The 24,211-nt window shown below is 30.2% G+C and overlaps 1 protein-coding gene across 2 annotated transcripts in view; it reads left to right on the top strand.

Annotated features, from left to right (window-relative positions):
- The window catches only part of MICU3 (Mitochondrial calcium uptake 3), a 253,328-nt gene extending 229,348 nt beyond the window's left edge, over positions 1–23,980 (top strand). Inside the window, exons 7-11 of one of the 2 annotated variants that reach the window (XM_075370810.1) lie at positions 9,752–9,972; positions 11,327–11,455; positions 16,479–16,636; positions 19,538–19,695; positions 23,583–23,980. In XM_075370810.1, the coding sequence (XP_075226925.1) occupies positions 9,752–9,972; positions 11,327–11,455; positions 16,479–16,636; positions 19,538–19,695; positions 23,583–23,654 (738 nt within the window). In that variant the 3' untranslated portion in view covers positions 23,655–23,980. The remainder of the gene's footprint in view (positions 1–9,751; positions 9,973–11,326; positions 11,456–16,478; positions 16,637–19,537; positions 19,696–23,582) is intronic. The other variant, XM_075370811.1, reaches the window with a different exon arrangement.
- The last annotated feature ends 231 nt before the right edge of the window (positions 23,981–24,211 follow it).

Genomic DNA, 24,211 nt, shown 5'->3' with positions numbered 1-24,211 from the left:
ATATAACACATGTAAACAACAAATAATTTCATTAGTGCTTCTCCTCCTCAATTTGAAATCTATTCCAATCTCCCTATTATTAATCTGCTATGAATGTCAACAAGATATTGTTTTCCACTTTACATTACTTCGTCCTAGTCTGTAAGAACACTGTTCTTTGATTAAAAAAGAATTCCCTGTGTTTTTTTTAAAGAATGTTATTAAATGAATAATTTCTAGATATCTAAATGTCATTCTGTTTTCCTCCCATTATTTTCATTTTTGAAGCATACAGTATTTCTTTAACCAAAATTCTCTGATTCTGGATATTTTAATTCTCATCTGTTTTCAAACTTGTATACTTTTGCCAAAATAATCCTTTCCTCTTTACCTGCTATTTTATTTTATTAGATCACTAAGCGGTTGGTTCTCTTTTCTCTAGTTCCTATTTTTATTTCCTTCAAACTTATTCTGTAACATGTAAGATCTTTTTCAGTTTTCAATTTTGCATCATCATTTCTTTAAATCTCAAAATTTCAAGACTTTTAGCATTAAATCTGTTTCCATCTAGACGTCTTTGATTAAACATAAAAATTGTACATTTCTATGTTATTGTTCAGTTCCTTTTAAAATTTCATCTTAGTGTTACTTACATACATACCTACTTCTCTTAGATTTGGTAACTACCAGGTATTATTTGTGTTATGTAAATGTGTGTGTGTGTGTGTGTGTGTGTGTGTGTGTGTGTGTGTGTGTGTGTGTGTGTGTGTGTGTGTGTGTGTGTGTGTGTGTGTGTGTGTGTGTGTGTGTGTGTGTGTGTGTGTGTGTGTGTGTGTGTGTGTGTGTGTGTGTGTGTGTGTGTGTGTGTGTGTGTGTGTGTGTGTGTGTGTGTGTGTGTGTGTGTGTGTGTGTGTGTGTGTGTGTGTGTGTGTGTGTGTGTGTGTGTGTGTGTGTGTGTGTGTGTGTGTGTGTGTGTGTGTGTGTGTGTGTGTGTGTGTGTGTGTGTGTGTGTGTGTGTGTGTGTGTGTGTGTGTGTGTGTGTGTGTGTGTGTGTGTGTGTGTGTGTGTGTGTGTGTGTGTGTGTGTGTGTGTGTGTGTGTGTGTGTGTGTGTGTGTGTGTGTGTGTGTGTGTGTGTGTGTGTGTGTGTGTGTGTGTGTGTGTGTGTGTGTGTGTGTGTGTGTGTGTGTGTGTGTGTGTGTGTGTGTGTGTGTGTGTGTGTGTGTGTGTGTGTGTGTGTGTGTGTGTGTGTGTGTGTGTGTGTGTGTGTGTGTGTGTGTTTTCTGTCATAATTTAATCTATTATAAGTTTCTGATCTTAGGGCTATGAAAGTATCAAAATTATTTTTACTAAGTAAACTGTATTGATATTGTTAAAAATAAATTATTGCTGAAAGTAAGTAATATTATGATATTATCATGAATATATAATTTGTATTGTATAATAAATCCGTTTAAAGAGTTTATGATTTTATTCTGTTTTTAGAATTCACAGACTGTTGAAGCGTTTGCAACATTATTCATATGGTCATAAGATTCCTTAATATAATAAAAATGTTTGTTTCAAAGCACTTTCATTAATTTTAGTTTGAGATGTTTTACCTTGTCTCATAATTTCATTTTCTGGAACAGTGTTGTATAATTCTGACTCGGCAAAAAGAGTGCATTTTATTCTAGTACTTTTGGTTTATGCGCCTCTTTTTGATATCTAATTTTACTTCTAGTATTATAATTTTGTATTTCTTCATCATCTAGAGCATGAGAAGTTTCTATAAAAATATTTTTAAAAAACATTAGTAAATAAAATGTTTCATTTCTTAAAACCCTGTCTTCATGAATCTCTGCAATTTTACTGTCCCGTGATCCTAATTGCTTTCTTTTGAATTGAGATTAATTTTTATATAATATTTTTTGTTGTGTTTGTCCAAATTTGTATCCTGTAATTAAAATAAAAAAGCAAATAAAAGGTAATAAAAAATTATCACTAACATTCTGACATCGATGTATTTACTAAAAAAAAACAAAAAAACTGATATTTTATTACAAATCCTTATAACTGTGAATCCGATTTCAAACTTTGTTGTAGAATGAAGCTGAAAAAAGTTTCTTCTAAAAACTTTTAAATTTTCTACCGACCAAAAAAATTAGTCTTCGATATGAAATTTGGCTTTGAACAATTATTTTTAAACTTAAATCATGAAACCTTCCTGTGAATCATCCTTTTTTTGCCTTTACATTTAATGTAAGTGTTTGTTTTTTAAGTTAGCATAGAAATCTAAGTAATTAAATTGTTTGCTGTTCAAAGTCTCAGCAGTTTTTTCATTGTCATTTAGTATATATTACTTATAACTTTCTCTTGTCTTTTAGAATTATTTTCTGTACTTGCATACTTGCATCCAAATCACACCTAAAATAATGAATTCCCCTTCATCTTATTTACTATTTTTTGAAGGATTCTTTAAAAAGAATCTCAGTTCATTCATCATCATCATTATATAGAATATGTTATCATAAATATTAGAGTTTCTATAGTCTCAATATCCATTACCTTAAGTCTTTCATTTACAAAATTTCATTTCCTTCTTTTTTAATTTTTACGTATCACAAAAATAACTTCTGTTTTTTCTTTTTTTCGATTCTAGTCAAAAATAAATTAAAAAGGGTACATCCATCATTTAAGAGTACACAAACTCAATCCTGCCTCTTTTATTTTGTTAATACTAGAAATCTTTGTTTAACTAATAAATCTATTTGTAGAACCAATTAATCATCAGAACAACTATTCACCTTACAGTGCAAGTAGTGTTTTCATATTGTTACAGTGCAGTTTCAGTCTGTTATGATTAAAATTTTGTAAATTACATAATAAAATAATAAAGAGTTTGTTACATGAGGTGAGTAGTTATTTTTTACTGATCTGATGAATTTAATAGATAAATATTTATTTTTTTTTATTAATCTATTAAATCAGTAAATTAACAGTCCGGTAGTATATTTAATAAAAATGTTTGCATTCAAAATACATTTGCAGCACATTTAATATTGTAATGTTAAACTAAAATGTAACTATTTTATTTACCAAACACCATTCTATTCAATTCATGACTGTTATTTACCTTAAATTTGTCTCTTCTTTTATTTTTTAATGAGAAATTAACATACATAGCTAATTGGCCTTCAGCATTTGAGGATGTACGATGGTGCATCGTTCTGGCATTTGCATTTTTCAATAGTTCTTGAATTCAGATTTTGTCGGTCCTACTTCCCAAGGTAAATTCTGGCTCCTAGTCGGATCCTGATGGTAAAACTGAGAATAAAATCCCTCAGCCGGTTGTGTGTTTTTTGCAGACTTTAATTTATAGGGATGAATAGCTTCAGATTACTCGAACTGACAACTGAACTGCATCGTAGGAGTTGGAATGTAGAGGATCAGAAGATTCATGATGTTGAATTCTTGTTTTATTAACGATAATATTCTGCAACAACGAATCATTATTTGTATTTGCCACATTGAAATTTTTTCAAGGTTGATTTTCCAAGTTCAATTTAATATAATAAAATTACAATAATAGTTTTTAAAGGCTAATTTTACCTTTGATCGTGTAACGGTGTATGTTATTTTGATGTAATGTATTTAACCTTTAAATTCTTTATGGGTTTTGTATTTTGTTTTTTAAAATAATTTTAGAGATGCTTATGAATATTTAGTTTTTTCTATTTATTTTTATTTTACGATAACGCTTTAACTGTTGTCTTTCAAAATATGTCTGAGCATATTTTGAAAAGTATTATCATTGAAAAAAAATCCACAAGAAAAGTAATTTATTTGTAAGTTTTCTGATAATTTATGTCCAGTAAGTGGGATTAACTTTAAAAGATGCATTGTTTGTTTATTTGCATTTTGATTTTTTATTGTTGCAAATACCGGTATGTACAGTTCAGTATCAATACTGTTGATTTATTGTACATAGTGTTTATTTATTTCAGTTGAATAAATAGGAAAATAATAGCGGTTCCTGTGAAACAGTATTCATACATATGTTACACAGATACAGGAACGTTGTTGAAAAGTGACTGAACATTGCTCTAAAGAAAAAAAATTAGGTGAATGTTTGAGTTTATAGCATCATTCAGGGCACTTATATGGTCGAGTAAAACATTCTTTTTAATTTAGCTTAACTAAATAGATATCAGACCTTGTTGGAAAGAAGGAGGAATCTGAGAGTTGTATTGAAAATATCTATAGAAATAATACATAATATGAATCAACATTCAAATGAACACACTTGTCTGCCTAAATTTGTAAATTTCATTTACAAATAGTCATACCTATAAATATATCATTATCGATAATTTATAAAAACAATTACACTTTTAACCCACCACAACATTTTATATTTTTAGAGATATAGACAATCCAATTATCACTAATTTGATCACAGATACCTGGCAAATTAAATTTTACGTCATAGAAACACAGTAAAAATTAAATTGATTTGATTTCAGCAAGATTTCCAAGGCATAATTTCCAACAATGAAAATTGCAACTCGCTCACAAAACATTAAACCTTACAAAAATAAATAATATACTACGGATATCTCTAAAGTAAATACCGCTGTGATATTTCTCTCCTTAAGGTTGGCGAACCTGTGTCGTTCATGGCCACGTCAGTAATGTACACACTGCATTGTTATCTGTAAGTTGTCGCGTTGTATTATGTTTGATTACATTATAAAATGAATAGGAAAATTGATGTTGCCTCAACCAAGGTCTCTTATCCTCCAATCTAGTCCAAATCCCTACAGAATTTGACATTTGCCCCTGATATTGTATTTAATATTAAATAATTATTTGGTTTCAGCCAGCAGTGAATTAGAATTTGTATTTTTTAATGGAAATTAATTAAATAGACTATGTTTATTAATGATTTAATATGTTTATTTTTTAAAGATTTTTTTCTTTTATAATTGTAATATTTCTTGTTCTGTTGTTTTGGCAGTTTTCCAATTTATTTTTTCGTTTGTATTTTTTTTTTTGTTTATAATAGTTAATATTGTTGTCCTTGCCCGTTTAAAAAAATCAGTTTGTTTTGTTTGATCTTGTTTGTTCGTTTGTAAAATATCAGATTTTGATTATGGTATTGCATTTGCTTGTTTGTTTTGTATAATGTGCTATTTTTTCGGGTAATGTTTATGTAATGTCTTATTAATCTGGAGAATCGAATCAAAAGTTTTTTGTGCTGCATAGAATTTTTGTGTTGTGTTTTGTATCTTTTTATTTTGTACTCTGTTTCTGTTAAGCAGTCAACAATAAATTTTTTTTGTATTCTAAATCATCTTGAATCGTTTAATATAGTCTAACCGATTAATCTGTTGAAGCTTTAATTCTGTGTTCGTTCATTCCTCTGGACCGGTTTATCTTTCACTGTAAATTCAATTTTGCACTTTTTAGTTAAAAACATTTTCCATCGCTTCAGTCTGTACCAGATTTAAACATTACACAATAAAAGGTAACATTATCATCTCCTATTTGAGAGATATAAATAGTTCAACCATTTCCAAGTTAATGTGAGGTTTCACAAAAAAAATGATCGGATTACTAGGTCTTACCCTAAAATGCATCAAATGTTTCCTTTTCGAAAGTCGCATTCATGTTCAATGAATTCATGTGAATATTCTGTGGCTGAAATCCTGAGATCTTGTCTGTAAACGTGCCAGAAACATGAAAAGCAGTTTGTCTCTGAAAATTAGTTTGTTTAAAAAATTTTGTTCACTTTATTGTGAATATCTATAGCAAATTCATACCGCTTTTTGTTATCACTTAACTGTAACTTGTGCTGAAACTGCAGTTGATACCCCATGGGATGAAGTTTCTTAATACCTTATAAACAAATATTTTTTACTGTCCGAGCTATTAAGCGCATCTATGGTTTTTGGGATTACGAAGATAACTTTGTCAGTTTTTAAAATCGATTTTTTTTGTTTTGCAAGCAACTTATGGTTTTTGAAATTCTGTATTTGAAGAGTATTACACACATTTATAATTTGACTTAAGCATGATAAAAAGCAGGTAGATGATATGTAATTTTATTTACTGGACATTAAAATTTCAAAAAATATATATGTGTGTATATATATATTTATAAATCTATTTTATAACTTAAATTTTAAAATAAAAGAAAGCAGATGTTTAATATTAGCTCGTAGACTGAACCTCTGTTTTTATACATATATATACACAACTGTAGTAATTTAGTGATCTACACTGCAGTTATAGTTGGTGTAGCAGTTTACCTTGAACCATTAATGTGTGTATTCTTATTTTTATTAGACATCATGAACTGGTATTTTGTCTTTTGAAATTGTAAGAAAATTACTTACAGCCAAATATTAGGAAAGGGATTAAAAATTTGTAACTTTTGAATGCCTTTCGTCCTGTTTCCATCGCTTCATTTAAATGGTGTTTTAACAAAGTTAGGTCAATAAAACAAATGTTTGAAACGTAACGGGTCGATCCATAATGTTAAAAACTAAGTTAGTTTCAAGATTATTGTATAATATCGTGAAAAAAGCTTACAAAAAGTTTTAGTCATAACTAACATGTAACATAAGTGTAGTTGTTATAAAATTTTTTCCACTGCTTTTTCTCCATGATTCTATGCAGATAAAAAATATATATGTGAAATAATATAAATATCAAACCCAATTCTAATGTAAAAATTATAACGGTTATTCAAAGAATAATTAAATAATAACTTGTATGATTCTAGCTATTATGTAAAAGTACAGAACCTCGCTCTATGAATTTTATGAATTAAAATGGAAATCGAAAACGAATTAATGAAGTGAAAATTGAATTGAAGCGTGAAGAAAATTTTCACGGAAGATTAGCCCCTGCCAAAAACAATCTTAACTTAATCCGTTTTTAAATTTAATAAAAATTGGAAAATCTATCCGATCATAATTTACAAACAGATAGAACTAAAATCATCAGTCCTTGCTTCAGCCACGTATACAGATAAATAGTATAGGAAATAATAAAAAAATATTTCAGATTTAGGTGTTTAAATAATCACAGTAAGCTATGAAATAATCAAGTATGCTTTATTTTATTATTTCCGATTATCACTGTGCTGTGCGTATGAATGCAAGTTAGGGTTTGTTTATTGTATATATATATATATATATATATATGTGCACGTATGATGGTTGTGGTGTATGGAGGTTGTGGAGTATTGTTCAGAAGCCTATACCCCCATAGTAAAGCAGAGATGAGTATCATCACTGTATTATATTCCAAGCTTGTTCTGGTCCGGATATCCTTCTCATGGAAATCTTTGATCTTCCCTGGTTACGGCTACTTTATGTTTAGTAAATTGTGTTATGTTGTTACATCATTATATATTATATATAGACATCTATTACATAGCTCTGTTTTATTGTTTTGTTTTTGTGTAATCGTTTTAAATTGTTGCAAGTTTGTATATAAAAGTTTTAAAGTATTTCTTGTAAAATACTTTACAGGTTATTCGACGGTAAATAAATGTTTTAAATTCTTTTAATTATAACCTCATTATATATGTTATAATTCAAAACATAACATTTTTAGTATGTACTGCTATTTTATAAATTTTTAATCCATTAATGTTATAAAATGATCGACAGTGAGTGGAGTATCGCTTGCTGTTTGTGGTTACACCGACTAGATGCAGTCATTTGATGACCGTTACAAATCAAAAAATTATTAGCGAGAGCCAGTGTAAAAGCCAAATCGACTAACAGACTTGATGATAAATGTGGAATTTTAATCTAATTTAATTTTAACTTGAATTTTAATTTTAGAGAGGTATTAAGAAGTTATACGACTACATACCAAATCGGTGTTATACATCTTTCTGTAAATCTTATTTTTTCAAACCAAATCATTGTATGCGCATTTCAGTAAACCTTTCTGTAATCATTATTATAAGATTTATTGTTACGATTGTTGTTTAGTTTAATTTTTTATGCAAATAAATAAAATGATGAAATTCATTGTGACACAGTTCTCAATAATTGTATTGTAAAAAGCGTGATAAAAAATTAACTAGAATTTTTTAATTCTGTACGCTATTCTTTTTGACTTGAGTTCATTTTATCCATACAATGACAGCGTTGTCCTTAAATACACCAATGTTTTCAGTCGTATTGATGCAAGATTAAAATATTGCAGCCGAGTAATTCAGATGTGCTTTATTGCAAGCGGTGATTTATTTTGTTCAAAAATGACAGAACAAAGGATTTGTTATATTGTTTTTTTTTTTAAATGGATTAAAGAGCTGCATATTAGTAAAGATGTTGAAGAAGAATTTTATGAGGATATTATGCTATCACCAAGAGTTTATGAGTGGTATAAACGGTTTCAAAAAGGCCATGCAGGCAAAAAAAAGGGGGTAATTGTGTGCGACTTCTAATGCGATGAGGAGTTGTCGATGTAAAGAACATCGTGATTGATAATCATCAGATCGCTTTAGAGAAGTCATTGAAGAGGTGGGAATTTCTAATGGTTTGTGTGAAACAATTTGACTGACATTTTGTGCGTGAAACGAGTAACAGTTAATTTGTCTCAAAACTGTTGAGTCTTCTGCAAAAACATCTCACAGTTGTTAGCCGACGTTGCTGATCACAGTTGTTAGCCGACGTTGCTGATGAATTTACTTAATGTGTCATGACAGATAATGAATTGTCGGCATACAGTTACGACATTGAAACGAAGGTGCAGTCATCCTGATGGAAGCTTCCTGAAGAACCTATACTGAAAAAGGCAATCTGAGTTTGATCGAATGTTAAGGAATGCCTTACAGTTTTATTTTAATTTTTTTATTACAATATTGTAAATGAATTGTCAGTTATGAATTTTTACCAAAGATTATTGTTGACAAATAGTATCAGTGGTTTTACATTTGTCAGGCAATCCGACGTAAATGACCAAAAATAAGTTAATTATTAAGAAAAACATTGATGACCCTGAAAAAAGCCGGTTATTAAATAAGCTAAAATAGTCAGTTGAGGCAAACTTGAAGCAATCTTAATGAGTTAGCTTTGAAAAGAAGGTCATTTTCTTTGTAAAGATCTTTAGTTTACAACAATGATGGCTTGGTTGACCTGGAAATATACCTCTAATTAGTTATTGGAAAATTAAAATTCTCATTGTTTTCTTTTATCACATCTTGTATGACTTGATTAACTTTATAAGTACTCTGAAAATATGGCTGAAAAAAATGATAAAAAAAAATATTTTACACACGCTCATGCACACACACACACATTTTTATTTCCCAAAAATATTAACCACTGTATCAAATAAAATAATTTAAAAATAAATTATAATTCCAGATACAATCAGAAATGTTGTTAAGATAAGAACATTTGCCTAACTGTAGCGCTTTAAGAATGTTACACCATCTTAGTTTAGAACTACAAACTTTACTCATCAAATTTAATAAATTTGACACCTTCAAATCTTACATTATAATGTTTGGCATAAGTTTTTAAAAGGTTATATTTACTGTATTTTGATTCAGTTTGTCATGTTTTATAATTCTAAATAATTATCATCACTGACGTCCTGAACAAAAAAATACCAAATTATAATAAAAGAATTCAGTAAGGAGATAAGATGTTGTCATAAAATTAGTGACGGATTTTGAGTAATAATTGTAACTTGCATTTGCATATCACCTTTCATTTGTAGATTATTATTTTCGATCTACAAATATATTAATTATTTGTTTAGATGGAAACAATCTTCAGTCACGCATGGAAAGATAAACACGGCTTGGGTGATGAAGCTCTACAGCAGTTAAACAATGAAAAGTCTGCTGGTGGTTCAATCACTGAAGAATTTATTGATGATGAACAAGGACTCCAACGTAGACATGTAGTCGATACAACATTGATTGTACATTTCTTTGGACCTACTGGCGATAATGAACTTAAATATGAAGGGTTTAGAAGGTATTTTGATGTAAAAATTTGATATTTTAGTTAATTTTTTCTTAATTTATAAAATATCATGGCAATTAAACAGTGTTGCTTATAAATATGATCGATTATTGATAATAGTTTGTCATTAAAAATAGTGAATAGAAATTTAAACCAGGAACCTTTTGTTAAGTTACCCTGCAAAATTACATTTTTATGAGATCAACAAAAAGGCTGGTTTTTTAGAAAACTCTTGTAGTTATGCCAAAGTCTTCTTTCACATTCTCTGTTAGATTTGAACATTTTAAACTACGAGTGCCTTCAAAGCAAAACATACTACCATGCAAGTCGGTTAATTTCCCTGTAGATTAATACTAATAAATATTACAATATTATTTTCAAATAATTATCTTATAAAATCTCAATCGAGGCTTTTACAAAAGTAAAAGAACTTTGCATCAGTTGAGATTCATTTAAAAATTTAGGCTGTGGTATAAATTGTGTTTGGCTAACTATCAACAGAGACCTGGATGACACCGTCAGGAGAAGAAGAGTAGAAAAGAGAGGAAAAGATGATGATGATGGATCATACAGTCAACACAAAGGAGCTCAGTCGCTTCACCAATGACTAACTGTGCGATTATTATTGTTGTTTGCTGCGTAGCATCAATAATTCTTTTCAGAACCATTTTAAGGCTGAAGTAAACTACCTCAACCAGCCTTCCGGCTGTTTAATGGCAAGCTGAAATTGTTCTTCCAATAACCAACTTTGCTAGTTTTTATAGTGCAGTAGATTGCTGGTTCAGTGACTCGCTTCTTGCTATTAATTACATTATTTTGCAGTACACTATCCTCTCTACTGTTCTATTAACAGTGGCATATGATTCTACTCCAGTTAGAATTACTCTGCATCTATGTATCCTTTATAAACTTTGAAGAGAAATACTTAGTGTGAAAAATATTATCACTGTTCACCTATGGAACAATAAAATCTTCTGTTAAATCACTTATATCTTGGAAACAATTTACTCAGTGTTGTTGAATGAAATATTTTGAATGAAAATTAAATGAAATAAATTAATTTGATTTTTTAAACTTCACACGTGGAAACAGAATCTTTCAAAATTAAATGAGAAATGATGTAAAAAATATCTTGCTTTTCTGTTTAAACTTTATCGCTCACCGAACAGTGGAATTATCTATATAAAATTATGCCTGAAACGTTCCTTGAAGTTCATTAAATACTTTGGTAAAATTCAGGTCATCCAGCAGTTGTTGATTGTAAGCAAACATTGTAAGCAAATCAAATGGACATTATGATTTATATATTTTAAAGATTATTAATTTACTACTAAATATAATAGTCTTTGCATGTGTATTTTTTCAGGTTTATGGAGAACCTTCAGACTGAAGTTCTTGAAATGGAATTTAATGAATTTTCCAAAGGAGCACCCACAATCAGTGAAATGGATTTTGCTAGAATACTACTTCGTTACACTTACCTTAGCACCGATATGTAAGCACATAACTGTTCCGTAAACCACAGTCAGTTTAAAAAAAATAATAAACTTTAATTAGGTTAATTGGTGTATTTTTTCTAGATGTAATGTTATAATAATGTATAGTAGCTTATATCCATTCTTTTTTATGATTCATAACTTAAAAATTGAATTATTCTTTTTTGTCTTCAAGTATTTAACCATTATCATTATTATATGATAAAGATATGGGACTGTCATTGGACTTCCACAATTAATTTTTATTTAATCTGAGTGTAAATGTATCAACTACTATGGAGATCGTAGTCGTATATAACTGTGACTGATTAAACCCTGTGGTCGGTGATTATGAGGGTTATTTTTTTTCAAAGTCTGATCGGTTGCAAAATAAAAATCCACGCAGAAATCAGATGAACCTTTTCGCATATGTGTTGTGCAGTGTCTCTAGTATGGCCTTCAATCACGCTGCGTCACTACGTTTACTTCTGAACACGCAGCTAGCACGTAAACATGTCTACAACAATAGCATCTCCTGCAAGTGTGAAGTGCGTGCGGTAATTCGATTTCTTCAGGCTGAGGGGTGTAATGCGATTGAAATTCATAGACGAATAGTTAATGTGTACGGTGAAACTTCAATGAGTGACAGCAAAGTACGACAATGGTGTAGGAACTTTAAAGCAGGACGTGCAGATGTTCATGATGCAGGCGGTCAGGAAAGGAAGCAGGTATCAATCGATGATCTCGTTGAGCGAGTGGATGAGGCGATTCGAGAAAATTGTCAGTTCACAATTTCTGTATTGAGTGATTTGTTTTCTGAAATTTCAAGGTCAGCTCTCTACAGCATTGTGAGTGAGAGACTTCAGTACCGCAAACTGTGTGCGAGATTGGTTCCCAAGATGCTGTCCGACCATCACAAAACAATGAAAATGGACACCTCCCTAACGTTTCTCCAGCGCTACCACAATGAAGGAGAAGATTTTTTGAACAAAATTGTCACAGGGGACGAGACATGGGTCCATTTTGAAATTGAAGAAACAAAAAAACAATCCAAACAGTATATGCATTCTCATACTCCCAGTAAACCAAAGAAGTTCAAGCGAACCTTCTCCAACAGAAAGTGTATGGCTACTGTGTTCTGGGACCGGAATGGAGTTCTCTTGGTGGAATTCATGGAACGTGGCACGACCATCACTGCAGCCTCATACTGCGTGACTCTTCAACATCCACGAAGGGCAACTCAGAATAAGCGGAGAGGAATGTTGCCGCACACTGCAGCTGTAACAAAGAAGCTCCTGCAGCATTTTCATTGGGGAGTGTTTGATCACCCATCATACAGCCTGGACTTGGCTCCATCCGATTTTCACCTCTTTGTTCACATGAAATGCTGAATAAGAGAACAACATTTTGGCACAGACATTGAGCTGCAGACCGGCGTAGAAACATGGTTGAAAACACAGGCGGCTCCATTCATGACGAGGGTATTGGAAAGTTGATACCAGGCTACGACAAATGTCTAAATCGAAGTGGCGACTATGTAGAGAAATAGCGTAACTATGTAAGTACTTGTTACAAATAAAAAGTCTTTTATTTTCACTGTGTTTAAATTTTGTGACCGATCGATCGGACCTTGAAAAAAAAATAACCTCGTATTTTCACTATTGACCACTGAAAAGCTTGTTACAGAAAGTAGTATTCGGTCTTCTTTAATAAAAAAAATCTTCATGAACATTTGTTGTGTTGGTTAAAATTCAGTTGAAAAGTGAATACTAACAGATTTATAAACAGACACAAATTAATTTAAGATTACCTTATTTAATTGCTATTATGTCACTTGTCCACTATAGATGAAACCACACTGGAATCAAGTACAATTGCAGATGTGGTTAAAGGTGCAGTTGAAAGATTTGAAGTCAGTTTTTGCTTTGGAATATAATAAAGAATAGTAAACCGACCAAAGTTGTATTTTCCTCAAATTGAATTTTGTTTTTATAACTGAAGTTCCACACTCCAACCACAGATTGACAGAAACATGTTATCTGAATGACTTGCAGCCACAGAAACCTTGTGATGAAGTTTTAATATGAAATAGATGGCAACTATGGCTCTACAGAATATAAGGTTGATGGTTGCAGTTAACGTCATGAATTTTTTTTAAGCTTTGTGGGACAATAGTAGTAGTTCTCTTTGTCGACCGTTTCTGCTTAGCAACTCTGTCAACCTAACATGTTGATATTCCTTCTATTTTCTGCTGTAGTCTACTAATTTTTCCTGCTTATATACTTGACACCAAAATCGTTTTTTAGTGTCTCTGATAACCAGATGAATTCTCTATACAAGGTCAGAATAATGTCACAGTTAACTTTTTTTAACTTTTAATTCTTACAGTTTAATTCTTACTAATGAAGAAGTAAATTTGTTTTATAATTTTCTGTCACGTTCAGTTTTGCAAAAAAAGATCTTAAAAAATAGTTTTGTCAGGGTTGCATTTATAAATAATCCCGGTTTTGTTTGACATTAAAGGTGACATGTGGTCATTTTATTGGATTATTTCTCCTTCCATTTATTTTTTCAAGTCAGCAGTACAGATGTACAGTGGAGCGTCGATTATTCAGATTGACATTTACAAGGCTGAATCCTGATAATCAGAAATTCAGATTAATGGAAAAATAAAAAGGTTTTATCAAATGCACCGGACATATAATTCTAATGTTTAATGGGTATCACACTTAATAAAGAACAAAAATATTTTTTTTTAAATTTAATAAATGTGTTAGTAAAATTAAAAAAATATTGAAAACATATGTCCAATGAAGTAAAAACAGACAGTAATAAGTTACAAAAAATCCAGCAAGAAAAAATTTCCTAATATGAGAAACAGAATTTACAAAAGTTATCTCAAACAAATTAGAATTTACTACATACTTGTATTCTTTTATAAAAAATTCTACTAAAAAACTTGTTACAAAATTTATTACATAAAAGTTACAAAAAATATACTGAAGAGAAATTGAGATAAGTTCCTGTGTGTTATAAGAAATATCATTTCTTAAAAAATTCCAAAAAGAATCCTGTGAATTTATGAAATATTAAAAAAAAAATAATGTGAATGTAAGGAGGAATAAAAAAATTTATACGAATTAGAATAAAGAGTAATGTGTAAAATTTGATTGATAAATTCCGAGAAACTGGATCTGTCAAAGTCATACTTGAGTCCAGAAAAACATCCCATCCTTTATTTTGACAGAACAAAAGTTGAATGATATTTCTGGTAACATAACTCAAAAAAAAAAAGATAAGAAAATTGGTACAATTGGAAAATTGGTAGAAATTGGTAAGTAGAAACCTCGTAATATGCCAAGTGCTGATTAAACATTTAAAATTACACTTGTATAAATAATTACTCGATACTAATTTTCCTAGATGATTTGAATATTGCCAGTGATTTTGGATTTAATAAATTCAAAAAAGGAAAAGATATTCTTGATGTAGCATTTTTTTCATATGAGTTGTAGTGTCTTCTATCAGACAGTGTCGTGTCAACAGCAAGAAATGTCGGTACTGTCTATGAGTAATCTTCATAAGATCTTGGAACAACCATTACACAATGAAAAAATCTGATGTGGACACTACATGACCTCCTTTTATGCCTATTAATTTATGTATACATATATTTTTAGAATGAAAAGTACATAAAATTTTATTTATCGTAAATTTTTTTTACAGATAGAGGTTAATAATTATTAATAAATCAATAAATTTAAATTAAAAAAACAAAAAAAAGTTATAAAAAGGAGAATTAAGTTGGATTCGAACCAATGTGCCTTCCCCTTGTAAGATCCAAATATTTCATTAATTGAAATTTTATTTGGTATAACTATGGAACGGATAAAAATAAGTACCACTTATGATATATCATTGAAAAGCTCTCAATGAGGGCTTATTACTGCAGTTAAGAAAAAGTCAAAAATTCAAATTTTTTTTGGATTTTGGGCTTTTTTGATCCAGTCGATTGCAATCAAAAGGGGAGGTGCACAACTAGATGTTACGACAATCCTAAAATCAAAATTTCAACACTTCCTTGTACTTCGTACAAGGAAGTAAAAATCGATCTGCTATATCTCATAAGCAGATAATATTTATATTTTATCCAGAATACAATGAAATTATCTATCCTTTCATCGACCAACTAAATGAGAAAGAAATTGCTGGAGCGTACTTCAAATGTAGAGCAACGATGCACTCCACTAATTTTTTGCACAAAGTTTTCAGTGACAAACTCAATTCAAAGTGTATCTGTCACCGAGACTCCCAGATCTTACACTTTTTTATTGATATTTATGGGGAGCAATAAAAGGTCTGTTTACAATAAAAATCTTCATATCCTGGATGAACTGAAAAATAATGTATTTTAAATGAATTTGTAAATACGATCACTCTTTTGGTGCTTCAGCATCCATTTATTTTCAAACATGTTCGGCCAAATGGTGGCCATATTGAGTGACTCTGTACATAAAAATTCATTGTAGTAAGTATCGGTTCCTGTTTCTATCATTGTTATTTGAATATAATAGATTGAATAAGTAGTTTCATTTTGAATATCTGTTATTATATATATTAAAGGATTTTCCTAATCTTTTTATTAAGGTTATCTAAAACAGCCATTATTAACATCAAAGCTACCTATATGCCCACTGAAGACGATGCTGGTAATTAGCGTCAAAAGGTCCTTTGGAACAATTATTTATGTATAGTTTGAAAGTCATGTTTAATTTTTAATTGCAATCATCATATTGTTCATTGCAATCATCATATTGTTCAGTAGATTTGAAAAATTTCCTTCACAAGAACATTTTCTTAATCTATTATTACAGTCTTGGCAATAACTTCATTTTATAATTTTAAAAAAAGTTTAAATTATTGGACATTTTTTTAGGTTTTATTATTATAAAGGAAATTCAAGGACCAAGAAGAAAATTAAAATGATATTATGTTTGGTTAAAAATTAATAATATATAAAATTTTACATTTTTTATTTTTTAGTTATGACATGTACGTGAATCGTTTATTGGATCGTGTTGATGCCGACATAGGTATTACATTTCCAGAATTTAGAGTTTTTGGACAGTTCCTTAACAATCTTGAGGATTTCATGATCGCTATGAGGATGTACACTTTGGCTGATCATCCGATATCAAAAGGTATGGTTTACAGTTGGTAATAATGACAAAATAAAATTTTTCATCAGGTTTTTTAATCTTTTTTGTTTTTCTTTTATAGTTTTTCTTTCGTTTATTGTGTTTCTTATATATTTTATTTTTTTAAACCTACTTTAATTAAATTTGGCAAATTTAAGACCAGTGTCAAATTTATTAAGCATTTTTTTTTAAACAAAATGACACCTCATTTGTAAAAATTCATCGACAAACAATTGTGTTATTGCAGACAATTAATCCAACAGTACGCTTGTACACCATAATGCAAGCTGTTATTTTTTTGCAGTTTTTTCCTCCACTAAATGTAATAAAAATTATTAATAATAAATAATAATAGTAAATTAATAAAAATTATCAGCTTGCATTATGGTGTGCAAGTGTACTGCCAGGTTAATTGTTTGCAATAACTTGATTGTCGACGGATTTTTACAAATGAGGTGTCATTTTATTCAAAATAAACTGCATAATAAATTTTGTAATAAGTAAAAATTCGATCAAACAAATAATTATGAAGATTGAAAAATTAAGATTGTCTCCATTTTGAAATTTTTGAAGTTATATGCGTTCAAATTTTTCTACTTTGTAGAACAAGATATAGTCTTAGATTTATCAAATCTAATTAAAGTAGGTTTACCAGTCTCTGAGAAATAATTGTTTTTGTTGAAAATCACAAAATGGCATCCGCAAGGAAAACAAAGCAAAGTAGAACTTATATTGATATGAACTTTTTTGCTCATTTTTGTGTCCTGAAGTTTGACTAATATATCCTGGTATGTAATAAGATAATACATGAAAATATAGCCATTGATTTAAATTATTATTTATTAACTGTTAACAATGCTGCAAACTAGTGTCACCATTATACAAGTAATACTGTAATTAAGTGCCAAACGCATTATTTCCAGGCATTTACATCCCAACCCCGTAGGAGAAGACACCCGCCTTGTGATGCTTCTGGTCGCCACACCACCCTCCGTTCCTAGTCTGATGGGCTTTAATGTGAGTCGTCTTTCGCCCTCTGACTTTTTACATCTCATAGTAATAATCCTGGCCTCGTTGGGATGCCACCGATGTAAATGCCTCGGTAGACATTTACATTGGTGATTTTTAAACTCAGCTTTTGCCTTCACTGTACGCCTCGTTCAGACATTTTGAATGCCCTTTATCATTGCCTTCTGAACTAGCTAACCAAGTTTGCAGAAGCACGAATCCCGCACATAGTTCTACATTTATTGAGCCAATTTCTAGTAAATGTCTTGAAATTCAAGGCAAATTAAACAACATACAACCAAAATGCTGTTTGCAACAATGACATTTAGGCCTAGTTCCCTTAGTGAACTCAACTTAAGTTCGTACCCCAGACTTAGGTCAATTACGGACTCCAGTCTGGTCTACAAGGAAGAGGTGGACAGACCTCCTACTCCCACTCAGCTCCATTGCAGAGTCCCGCGTGACATTTACTTTCTTTAACCATCGTCAAGATGCTGCTACACCTCATGCCTGCATGAGATCCATGACCTCAGCAGTGCAGTCGCTTCCAGGAATGTACATTCATTTTTTTACAACTTGGACAGTGATGACCTTGCTTACACCTTAAAAAAAATAATAAAAAATATTGTTCTAAATAAAAATAGTACCTAGATTTTAATTATTTTTTTAAATGTATAAAATGAAATTAAAATTTTTCCTTCAATTTTAATTAAAGTATTGTTCAATTACATGTAATCATATTTTTTTACAAACTGAAAATATAACTTTTTCATTCTTAGACTGATGACTTATTACACAGATAATATTGTAACAAGACCAGTATAACAGACCTGAGTAATGAATTCCTACCGATTAAAAACAAAGTAGCAAATATAATAATGAGAGGAATCTAGAAAGGGTGGCTAAAAGAAACACTTTTAGTAAAGGTAACAGGTCTGTTTAACAATTGTCCTTTGTAATACTGCACACTGACACACCTAAACAAATGTTGTTTTGTGAGAAGAGTTACCAGATCAGGGTAGAAATTTAATGGGAATATGTGAGGGTGGATGATCATTCTCACACTTCAAGTTGGGTCCGGTCCGGCAGGTAAAGGACCAGTTGACTTATGATAATGGCTTATGACTTTGAATGCATGTGAAGTATAATCGATGTAATATTTTGACATCAATGTACATAAATAAACACTCTAAATGTTATAAATTTTAAACATCTCTTGATGGTGTAAAACATCGATTTAAAGACTGAAGATAGAAGCTCTGATTATTAGCAGATAATGAAAAGACCTAAGATAATGAAATAGATCATCGCTAGCCTTCATATCCTCTGTATTCTAAATGAAAAGAGAAAGTAGTTTGACTGAGAAAGAGAGTGTGTGATCAAACAGAAATATACCAAGTTCAGGTCTAATTGGTGGAAACAGTGCAGCTTGGAGAGAAATGTTGCAGAAGCAAAATAAAAGTTGCATTGATCTACGCAGTGGGAAGGGTATGAAAGGGTGGATTCAGGTAGATATTAGAAAGAATTATGGGTATAAGGTATTCCAAATTGGAACAAACCTGTTTCTAAAAGTGTGCCATTATTTCAAAATCTCAAAGGGTTGCATCTGTTAGAACTGCTGAAAAAATTTCCCAGTCTAAATAGTATGTATTAATTTTATCAAAAGTGAAAAGAAATGTAAAATATCATATTCTATATATTCTACTTCTGTTTTGTCTTTTTTCTCTTTTCGATTCAATAATCATTATATGCTATATTATCATTATTATTGCTGTATCCTGATTTGTTATTTTGAGTGTATATTATAATTTACCGTATTTAAAAAAAAACAAATGTAATTATTATGAGTTAATTATTAGAAAGTTTTCATTATATTTGTTTTTTTTTTTGTGATAGATGAATTTCTTCGTGCAGTGAAGATCTGTACAGGACAGAATTTATCACAGCATGTTGTTGATACTGTGTTTGCAATATTTGATGAAGATGGAGATGGACAATTGAGTTACCGTGAATTTATTGCTATTGTTAAAAATCGTCTGCATCGTGGTGTCAAGGTGATAAATTAACATTTATGTCACCATATGTTTATAACTCTATTATTTTAAATATTTGACGCTTTTAGATTATTGGAATGCTGTAAATTTATTTGGTACCGACTACAGGTTTACGTTCAATAATTTAACATATCAAAGAAATCGTGCCCAACGTATACAAGGTAGATTCAAAGAATTCTCAAAATCATCTCATAGAGCTTTAAAAAGCACTTTAGTAAGGAATTTTTGTTTTTGGTATTTATGTCTAGCATTGATGACATCGATGCATCTGACAATACAGCTTCTCCTTCTTGTTTTGCATACAACAATATAGCTTTTTGTTTTATATTCTTTATGGCGTAGTGGAAATTGACAGCAATTGAAGAGCACATAATACCAAATTTTGCTTAAAAAATCACCATCAGAGACAAAAACAATTGCTTGACAAGCACATGGAAAACAGCAGTTTACAGTAGGCACAAGTGTTTGAGATTGCTATTTTAGTGTTGAAGATGACATTTGCAGCGGGTGATTGCTTACATCGAAAAATATCAAACATATGAAGATTTCAATCAAAGTGATAGAATAAAAAACATCAAGGAAGTAGTGTCAGTAATTGGTATATCAGTCAGAAATTGCAATAGCATTTCTAGAATGAGCTGAACATACACCATGTATCAACACATTGTTCCAAAAATGTTGTTAGCTGATTAGAAAGAAATTTGCATGATACTGACAGAAGATCTATCATTATGGCTGATCGGGTCAACATTTTATGAGTAAGATCATTACAGGAGATGAAATATATTTTTTACAATTCACAAAGTGCTAGTCGTCCAAGTGAAAATCATCATTACCACGTTCATAGAAATTTTATTTGAATAGGAGCAAAAGAAATGTTATATTGGAAGTTCTTTTTCATTTGTAGAGTATTTACTATGAATTCATTCCTGATGGGCAGACAGCAAACAAGGAAATGTAAATGACAAAGGATGTTTTCATTGTGTAGGGCAGGATGCAGTAAGAAGGAAGTGTCCTGAAATATAGGAAACAAAGAATTGAATTCTTTTCATAACAATGCAGTGGCATCTTGATTCATGCTTGTCAAGAGTACATACCCGGCATGACATGATGTAATAACTCTTGAACATCCACAGTACTCTCCTAATATGGCACCAGTGATTTATCTTATTTCCTTGCTTTAAAAATACTGTGTAAGGGAAAAGATAAGAATGCGGATGATATGATGTGATAACCGATGTGATGAAGCAGCTGAGTAAGATATCTCAAAATGGGATCGAAGAATATTTCCAGGAACATATAGACATAGGCAAAAGTACGCATATGTTTGTAAAGGAAGTGGGCCTATGTATTTGACCATTGACAGTGTAGCTAGTGAAGGAAACTACATTGAAGGAAATTTAGTCCAAAGCTTTTTTCATGTAAGGAGTTTTTGAAAAATAAACTGATTTTGTGAATTTCTTGAATTTATCTTGTATATATTATAAATAAATAAGCGAGTTTATCTAAGCTATAAAAATGTAAGGATGATAAATTTACCTTACTTTACTAATTATACATATTTATTTTGTTTTGAAAAATCTATTTTCCGAGGTAGTTCCTTTATTCATAACAGATATTCAAGATTTTAGCGATTGTTAATCGTAATAAAAAAAAAGTTTAGCTTTACTTTGTCCAATGTTTATGTTTATTTAAAACAGTATTTAACATGATCAGTGAAGGATCTATTATACATATTGTATAATATAATAAATATATCTCCCTCTATGAATCATGAAACTCGCTGATGGTGGGGAGGCTTAAGTGCTCAGTGATACAGAGCGGTTGGACCAAAGGTGCAACCATATTGGAGAGGTATCTGTTGAGAGCCTAAGGAATGATATCTGAAAGAGGGCAGCTCTTTCAGTAATTATTAAGGGCATAGATCAGGAAGACTTAAACGGCCATATCAACATCACTCAATCTTCTGAGTAATGTACAGCTGAATTCAATGGAAAATTACAACTTTTTTTCCAAGAAAATGTAGCTCTCTGCATTTTCATGTAACAAAGATGGAGTTGCCTTCCTTGGTAAAATATTCTGGAGCTAAACTAGTCCCCGTTTGAATCTCTGGATAGACTTAGAAAAGGCATTTGATAATATCAACTGGAATAAAATGTTCAACATTTTTAAATATGTAGATTCAAGTATAGAGATGAAGAATAATTACTAACATTTACAGGAACCAAACTGCAACAGTAATAATCGAAGAACATAAGAAAGAAGCCATAATAAAAAAGGGAGTCTGACAAGGATGTTCCCTATCGCCGTTACTCTTTAATCTTTACATAGAACTAGCAGTTAATGATGTTAAAGAACAATTTAGATCTGGAGCAACAGTACAAGGTTAAATGATAAAGATGCTACGATTTAGTGATTATATAGAAATTCTAGCTGAGAGTAAAAAAAATTTAGAAGAAACAATGAACGTTCTACATAATGAATACATAGGATGAAGTTCTACATAAGAACTATTGCATGAAAATGAAAAAAAAAAAAAACAAATGTAATGAAATGTAGTAAAAATAAAGCAGATGGACTACTGAATATAAAAATAGTAAGAGAAAAGATTACGGAGGTAGGAGAATTTTGTTATTTGGAAAGTAGAATTACTAAAGATGGATGAAACAGGAGCGATATAAAATGCCAAATAGCACAGGCGAAACGAGCAATCAGTCAGAACTATAATTTACTTTCATCAAAAATGAATTTAAACATCAGGAAAACATTTCTGAAAGTATAAGTTTGGAGCGTAGCTTTATATGAAAGTAAAACTTGGACGATCAGAGTACCTGAGAAGATAAAATTAGAAGCTTCTAAAATGCGGTGCTATAGGAGAATGTTAAAAATCAGATGGGTGGATAAAATGACAAATGAAGAGGTGTTGTAGCAAATCGATGAAGAAATAATGATTTGGAAAAATATAGCTAAACGAAGAAACAGACTTATAGGACACATATTACTATCCTAGAATAGTTGCTTTGATATTGGAGGAACAGATAGATGGGACAAGTGAAATAATTAATTTATTAAAATATTTAAGTCTTATTAAAATTAAGTCTAATGACAAATTTAATATTATTGGCATTTGTAGAGAATTAATCATAATGATTACAAACAAATAGACATTGGTAAAACCAATGGGTCATTTAAATAGAGTTTTCTAGAACATTTTTTGTGAGCATACAAAAAAAAAATAAGAATTTTTAAAATGTTTGATAAACTTATTACTCAGACATACATAACAAATAAAGAAAACGGTTTAGAAATATTAGAAACAGTTTAGAAATAATATTAAAAATATTAGAAGGTTAATGTGTAGAAAAAATTTATATTTACAAATGTATACAAAAAACACATATGTACTTATGTATGACTAGATAAATTATTTGAATAGAATGAATTATTTAAATCAGAACACCAGGTTTAACAGCCCGTTTCAGTTGATCATAGCACCTACTGGATTTTACAAAACTGATTGCATGGAAAGCTTTAAAAAGCTTTTTTTATAAATTACAAAATTTACATTAAACTTTTGCTGTTTTTGTGTGTTCAGAGGTAAATTCATTAATCTGATAATTTATACTATCTATTTATATGTATTCTACAGTTCATTCTAGCAGAAAGAACACAATAAAAGGCCATAATTATTGATAAGGATTCAAATCTGTTTATATAGAACTTTTAAGTTGTTGAAAAGAAAATAACCAATAACTTCTTAAACGCTATACTTTGGTACATCAATATCAGTAAATATATGGATATGTTTGTTTGCCATATCAAAATGTGATATGTTTAATATTCAACTTACTTACATGTTTTATGTTATCGTTTTCTTTTATTTGTAGGTCAATACAAAGAATGAAGGTTGGGAAGCATTTAGGTCCTGTGTTAAACAAGAAATAAAATCGCCTTGTTGAATAAAATGGATTACTGAAATAAGAATGGCAACAGTTGTATCGTTTGATTCCTGATTCTGCAGATATATAATGACAATGACATGACAAACATCTAAAGTATGTTGTTATAAATTTAAAATGTATTACCTTTATCCAGCACAACTAGCAAGTTACCATACATATATTACCGTATTGTATTATTTAAATTAACGGATTGTTTAGTTAATTGCTGTAAGCGCTTTTGTCAATCAAATAATTTTTCATTTAAAAAAATAGTGCCATATTTACTATATTTAAGACTTCTACCTTTCCAAACTATTAAAAACTTTTACATTTTGAAAATTAAAAAATGAATATACAATGTTCTTTTAAAAAAAAGTAAAGAAACAAATAATAGTAATTATCAAATAACTATAAATTTCATTAAAAAAAAGTAATTTTTATCCTGTTTATTGTTGTACAGTTCACTTTTTTTTATAACTTCAGAAATTTTTTTTATCCAGTAATTTGTTATATTCACTTATAAATAATAAATAGTGTGTATTTCTTTTAGCTGTTTAAAGTTTCTGTTTAAAAAT

This window comes from Lycorma delicatula, chromosome 7 (assembly GCF_047948215.1).
Source record: "Lycorma delicatula isolate Av1 chromosome 7, ASM4794821v1, whole genome shotgun sequence".
NCBI lineage: Eukaryota > Metazoa > Arthropoda > Insecta > Hemiptera > Fulgoridae > Lycorma > Lycorma delicatula.
The sequence above is the reverse complement of the archived record's forward strand: the minus strand, read 5'-3'. Positions and strand labels throughout refer to the sequence as shown.